This window comes from Octodon degus, unplaced genomic scaffold, assembly GCF_000260255.1.
Source record: "Octodon degus isolate 3935 unplaced genomic scaffold, OctDeg1.0 scaffold00195, whole genome shotgun sequence".
Lineage (NCBI taxonomy): Eukaryota > Metazoa > Chordata > Mammalia > Rodentia > Octodontidae > Octodon > Octodon degus.
The window spans coordinates 1,494,019-1,501,241 of NW_004524771.1; the positions used below are offsets into that span (position 1 = coordinate 1,494,019).

Consider the following 7,223-nt stretch of genomic DNA (forward strand, 5'->3'; position numbering starts at 1 on the left):
AAGGCAGCTGGAGCAACGCCGTAAGACCTTGTCTCAAAATAAAATAAGGTAGGGGGCTGGTGAGATGGCTCAGTGGTCTAAAGCACCTACTTAGAACAAGCTTAGCAAAGCACAGGGACCATGGTTCAATCCCTCAGCACCACATGCCAGCCAGCCCCGCCCCCTGGTGGGCTGAGCTGGCCACACACACACACACACACACACACACACACACACACACACACACATAAATTTTTTTTTTAAATAAGGTAAAATAAAATAATTTTAAAGTGCTGGGGATACACCTTAGCATTCCATGAGGTCAGTCCCCAGTAGCAAGCTGTCACTATCCTTCAGGACTTCTACTTTGTGGACACACTGTGCTCAGCAAACACTTTTTTCTCTTAATTGTGTTTCTCTCCTGTTTTCAAGAAGCAAATGTACGATGCAAATCTCCTTGTATGTGTATTATGATAAGTGGTGACTGAAAGTGGTGACAGCTACTGCATGCCATTTATGCAGGGATGCAGTCTTGGGGAAGTGTGGTCATTATTCCTGGGTCAGCCTTAGTTGATGAGTTTCTATAATATGCCAGTTCTAGCTGAAAGTGGAATTCCAGGGGCCTGAAAAACCCCAGCCTCACCCTTACCTAAGAAGTTGTAGCCTACCCACCCCATGGGGTCTCGTGCTGTCTGTGCTGACCATCCTTAAAACACTGTGGATAGTGCCCAGGCTGAAGGTTCCTGCAGCTCCTAGCTAGGCCCAGAGGAAGAGAGAATGACTATTTGTAGACACTTCTTGTCCTACAAATAGAAACAAGCCAAGTCTTATCCCCTGTCCTTTTTTTTAAAGTTCATTTTTGTTTCGTTCGTTCACTTTTTGAGACAGGGTCTCATTTTGTAGTCCATCCTGGCCTTGAAGTTACTGTGTAGCCCAGGCTGACCTGAAATTTGCAGTGATCTTCCTACCTCAGCCTCACCTGCTGGGATTACAGGTGTGTGCCACCACCCCCAGCTTTCCGCTGTCCTTTGAAACATAGCATACCTGACATGGTAACACATGCCTGTAATCCTAGCACTCTTGAGGTTGAGGCAGGAGGACTGCTATAAGTTCAAGGCCAGCCTAGACCACACAGTTAAATTTGTCTCAAAAACAAATAAAAAAAAAAAAATGTAGAACATTAGACCTTTACATGTTTGCCAAGAACCATAAGTGTTTTTGGAGTCTTGACAAATCTGAACTTTTCAAGCTTAAACTTTCAGAGTTACAGAACACAAATACAAAATCTCCATTCTTAGGGCAGCAGTCTCCTCATGCTATAACAGGTCAGCAATGAGACATCCTGGTGACTGATGACCACTTGAGTGACCAAACTAAACATGTCTAGCAACCTCCCAAGAAGGCTTTTAATAACTTTATTAAAAAGTGGCACCAGAGGCAGGTGCTGGGCATGTGGACAGCCATGAAGTGCACGTCCACACCTTTCTTGGTCCTCTAGAAGCTCCGAGAGCTTCCCGTCAGCTCCCTGCCTCCTTAAAGTGGGGAATCTCATGTGCATTTCCTGGTAGAGAACTTGTGTAGCTGTCCCCAGGACCCTTCTGCTTGCCAAGTGTTCTTACTCTGCCTTTTACTTGGTGCTACATCATCCTGTGTATCTATAATATGCAGCTTGTTTTCCCTGTGTTCTTGTCAAGTAATCTGACTTATCAGCATAATAGTTCATGTTAAATTTGTATTTATTTATTTTGGACTGTATCTCAACTGTATCACCCAAACTAGTATCTAACCCATGTGTTCTGGTCATCTGTGTGCCTCAGTCTCACAAACAGCTGGGACTACAAGTCCTCACCACCATATCCAGTTAGAATTTTTAGACATTGTTCCTAATGTTTCTCACAGTTTGTTTTATCAAGATAATGTGCGTATAATAAAAGCCATCACTTTCAGGTATGCAGTTTAGTGAATTTGTACAAATATGTGCAGTCATGTCACCCCTTTGTGATGAAGGTGTAGAATAGTTCTGCCATCCCAGAAGGTGTTCTCACGTCCTTTGTTTTCAGTCCCCTCTGGATCTGTAGATCCTGGCAACTGCTGGTTTACTGCCACTGTAATTGTGCTTTTCCAGAATGTCTTACGAATAGAATCCTGTAACAGCCCTTTGATTCCTTCCTTTAACTTCTTTCATGCGTTTATGTGAATCCTTAGGTCATTCCTTTTCATGACTGGCTAGCATTCCATTTTAAGGATGTATGGCTATTTAACCATTCCCCCATCAAAGGATATTTGGGTTGTTGTCAGTTTTTGACAATTGAGAATCAAGTTCCTGTAAACATTTTTCATTTTGTTTTTGTTTGGTTTGATTTTTTGAGCTAGTAGGAGGCAGATGTCCTTAGATATCTATGTAAAGGAAAAATCTTTCCTGAATGATTCTTTGCTCTCTAGTAAAACAGGACTGTGACAATGACTTCCGGAAAACTGCCCAGAGTTCCTTAGGTGCTGACTCTGAGGCTACCTAGACCCTCCCCTTGGAACACATGGGAAAGCTTGCTCACCGTGACTTTTGCCTCCTCTTCCCTCAGTGTCCCAGGTCTTACTTCCCTGTACACATAATTCTCACTCGGCAACTGCACCTTTAAACAAAGAAAACAAGCATGTTTTTGACTATGTGCAGCCTCCTGAGAGACAACCAATTACAGTGTTGTGCATCATTAGTAAAGGGTCCAGTATTCACTAAACCCTTCCCGGGAACTTCGCTGTCTCACAGAACCCTACATAGCATAAAGTAATGTGAAGTCATTTTGTAAATGAGCCAAGGAAACGTGCTCAGTCATCAGAAAAATTAGCACCCTTTTACTTATTGCAAAGCTTTGGTTCTTCTGTTACTTTTGCCCAGTTCTTCACAAAGTCCAAACTTGCTGTGGGAACAATGCCTTACAGCCCTACTCATACACTGCAGCAAAGGGCAGGTGCAAATTGCCAGCTTTTGCAGTGCATTTGCTTTTAGCAGTTTATCTTCCTTTTTCTTCTCAGGTGACTTTAACTTCAGTTCTTCATATTCAGCTTTGAAGCTTTTATCTTTTTTGTTTTAGAGGGGACAGAATCTCACTGTGTCATTCAGACCAGCCTTACACTTGCTATATCCCTGGCTGGCCTAGAACTGGGGATACTCCTGCCTCAGCCTCCTCCTAAGTGCTGGGATTATAGGTATACGCCACCAAGCCTGGATGAAAGAGGTGTTTTTTTTAAAAAACCATCTTGATTCCATTCTTTTGCAGTACTGGGGATCAAACTTGAGACTTTGCACTTGCCAGGCAAGTACTTGCGCAACTGAGCTATCTCCCTGGCCTTTTGATTCCATTCTGACTGGCTCATGTGAGTCTCTCCTCACAAGTCTTGTGGGTATCGTTGGGGTTCAGGACATGCATATTCATTGCTATGTCTCTCTCCTGTCACTTCAGCCTGACTTTCTGACTCTTATCACAGTAAGGGATCAGAAGTGGGAATTCTCGAATTAGCTTTCATTTGTATCGTTAAGCATCTGTGTTGTGGACAGTGGCCCCCTTAGCTTGAGTGGTGCCCTACTGCATGTAGTATATCCCATTCTGAGATGTCACCAAAGACTTTTCCCATTTGGGACCTTTATATGTTAGCAGCTGGGATGGAGGCTGTGCTGGTTTTCCCTGCCACCTGCCAAAAGGCTTCAGCAGGGCTGGCAGCTGTGTACTTTCTTAACTCAGTTTTGCTTACTGAAGGCCAGATGGCAGTGTCCCCTCTGCCCAGCTGTGTTACTACCACTGCTGCTGTCACAGAATTTATGAATGGAAAAGAAAGGATTCTAATGGGGGGGGGTGTATACCAGAAAAGATCTCTTCAGTCCCAAGAGGCTAAGCCAGTGTTGCTGAAATTGAGCAAAGCTACAACTGCTTTTGCCACCTTGGGACCTCTGAAATCTCCCTGGTCCTTCCCTCTACCCTGTGACTGCCCCAAAAGTTTCTCCTGCAGGTGCAGCTGCTGCACAGTGGAGAGGGCCAGATTCCTAGCCTTTGGCAAGGCTTGTGGTGCTGAAGGAGGATCCAGACGGCCCTCACTCTGGCTAGCTGTGTGTCACTGGTCCCATCCCTCACTTCTTTGAGTCTCCTCTTGCAATCTGGAACAGAGTTGGTGATAGCCATGACAGTTACATGAATTAAGCACCCAGCATGCTTGCTAGCAAAAATATAATGTAGGAGCAGGGGGAGCTCTACTGTAAAAGTTACAAAGTCTTGTAAAATATGGAAACAGAGGCACCCAGACCTCAGGCTGGGGAGGCGCTATACTAACACCACCTGTGATGCGTTCGTTTACTGTGCACAGGTCTTCATGGCCAGGGCCCCTCTGCAGATTTTTTACAGCTATGGGCAGCTATGCAGCTGACCCCTCCCTTCTGGCTGTCTGCAGCTGTCTGCAGTAGTACAGGGTACTGGTCTCCGTGCCAGCCCTGATGTGTTCTCTCCACAGGACTGTCCTGTTGTAGTTCTTACTTCTTTCTCCTTCCCCCTCCCGCCCCCCAGGAAGCATCGCAGTCAGCCCTACCAAGCTCTTTGAAGTTCCTGACACATGGTAACCAAGGCCAGAGTGGAGCAAACTGCTGCTGCCATCGTGGTGAGAGCGCCAGCCAGCACATTTGGAAGCCATACTGAATGTAATCGAATGTGGTATGGGAGGGGTTTAAAACCAAGGGTATCTCCCAAAAAGACCAATTTTTATTTTTGTGGCTGTTTCTCTTTCCCTTATTAAAGTAAAGTAACTCTTGACACACACACACATTTGTAGGCTACCATCAACATGTATGTTACTAGTTATGTAATCATTTATTACTCACGTGAAACCCATCCTGCCATGAATTAGTGTCTGAGAATCTACCTGCTGGGGAAGTGGACTCAATATTGGAAAGAGCCAGCATTATGGGTGCTCTGATCATGGATTTGGGGCTGAACTCCGTACAAAGAGGTGCAAATTGCTCCTCTGCTGCCCAGATTGGGGGACGCTTGGCTTTGGTCAGCCTCCCCTTGGGGAAACTGGTGTCCCTGTGTTCCCCGCCATAACCACCTGAAAGTAGTTTATGTTCAGGCTTGTCTTTCCAGGAGGAAAGATAGCAGGAAGATGTCTACCAGTGTCAGACCCTGTCTTAGTGTATGCCTTTGGGGCATATCTATGTAGCTTTTCCTAAGACATGGGCTTTTTATGGGGGTATCTGGGTAAAAGTTGATTTCTGTTCTTACATGAATACTGTGTTCAGTTTGCCATGTTGGCACCTGGTTGCCCTTTCTGTCATGTGTTTCTGTGTGTGTTTGGGGTACAGTGGCGTGTTTCCACACATGCGTGCATGGGAGTGAAATCATCACAAAGTTACACGTGTCAGCCCTCTCTGTAAACATAACACAACAGCAAAACAATTTTTTAAAAGTCATGGATCTCCTTCAGTAGATCTGCTTCAAAAAGATCATTGTTAGATATTTAACATTTTGTATTGTGGAAATAAAGAGGAAAATGTTTTTCCAAAAGATAAAATTAAAGAAATTTTCATAGAACTTTGTTCTTTCTCTTTTTACTAAATAAATGCTGTATTTGCACTTTACACAGATACATTTCTCACCTCGAAAAGAGCTGGTAAGTGACTGAGCCTGGTGTTCATAGATTTTATTTTCCTATTTTTGTCTCTGACTGCTGTCCCTGCCTCAGTCGATGCTGCCTCAGTGGGTGCTTCAGTTGGTGCTGGAGCCAAGCCCTGGTGACACTGACCACTTCAGAGGGTGGAAGGGACGGGGCTGCAGAACTTACATGGGAATCCCTTGTTATTGTTCGGCTTCACCTGTGTAAGACACTTTCCCAGTCAAGAGCCTCTTACTCTTTCCCCTTCCTGTCCTGCTGCCTGCCTTCCCTAGGGCTTTGTGGACCCTGACACACACTAGGGCTAGGCAGGACGGAGGTCCAGCCCTCCAGAGCTGCCATGGCTCACAGCTCAGTGGGAAGGTGCAGGTCCGATGAGATAGAAACAGTGAGGGTCTGAGAAGCTGCTGGCTGCGCCTTATAGATAGTGCCTACATTACTTTCTTTTTGGACTGAACGTGGGATTTTCCTTTTTTATTAGTACACATTTGCAGTATATAATGTTTACATTCTTTGGGTGAGTTGGTACGTGGATATAACACATCTTAATTCCATTTTTCTTCCCCTTCCCAGTTGCGAGTTATGTCTGTACTTACTACTTTACTTATTTATTATTGTCTTTTTTGAGACATGGTCTTACTTTGTAATTCAGGCTGGCACACTGAACTCACTTTGTAGCCCTGGCTGTCCTCGAACTCATGATCCTTAGCCTCCTGAGTCCAGGGATTTACAGGCATATGCCACCATGCCCAGCTGGCTTTTATTTTGCTCTTCATTACATTTCTTGTGAAAAAGAAGGGAAATTTACTCAAGGCTATGGGTTGGCACATATGTGAACACACCTTGTGTGGCAGGTGGCACATCACTTGGGCTTTGTATTATTGCTTGGCTGGGAGAGGGGAGCTTCTTTCCTGAGGTAAGGAGGTTTCTGTGTAGCACCTGAGCCAAGGCTTCCAGCTTGAAAGCTTTGCAGATTCACAGGCTGCACCCTGGCCGCTGGTTCAGGGAGGAGCTGGCAGGGCAGTGCTTTCTAGAAAGGACACATTCTCCAGAGCCTCGTGGAACTGTGTCTGCACAGTTCCAGCTGTTGATTCTAGAACATATTACTGACCCTCTCTGAATCTCAGCTTCTTCCTTCATAAAAGCGGTATAATAGATCTGCTCACCTCATAGGATGCTTGTCTGGGTTAAATGAATTCATGTGAAATGTGACAGCATACACACGTGAACATGAAGGTTATACTTTTGACCTGAATTCTCTCCATTCTGCCAGCTGGAGCTGACACATCCACAGTCACTGGGATTTGGCTTAGAATTAAGTGCTCAGTACATGCCCACATGTGACCAGTCTCTTTTCCTAGCTGCATCAAATAATTCAAAAAAAGTAAACTGGGCAGCCTCCTTCTGCTCTATACATACACACTAGGCCTTCATATTTTGAGACGAGGTTTCCCTGAATTACCCAGGCTGGCCTCCAACTTGTAATCAGCCTCAGCCTCCTGAGTAGCTGGAACCATGTGCCACCAGAGCTGGTTCATACCAGATTTTCTTGACATGTCTTGTGAGCTTAAAACTCTACGGGGGGGTGGGGGGGG

General features: G+C 45.1%; 1 protein-coding gene across 1 annotated transcript in view; it reads left to right on the top strand.

Annotated features, from left to right (window-relative positions):
- The window catches only part of Parn (poly(A)-specific ribonuclease), a 191,726-nt gene extending 186,205 nt beyond the window's left edge, over positions 1-5,521 (top strand). The window contains exon 23 of the mRNA XM_023704414.1: positions 4,530-5,521. Coding sequence (XP_023560182.1) covers positions 4,530-4,582 — 53 coding nt within the window. The 3' untranslated portion in view covers positions 4,583-5,521. The remainder of the gene's footprint in view (positions 1-4,529) is intronic.
- Positions 5,522-7,223: the final 1,702 nt, after the last annotated feature.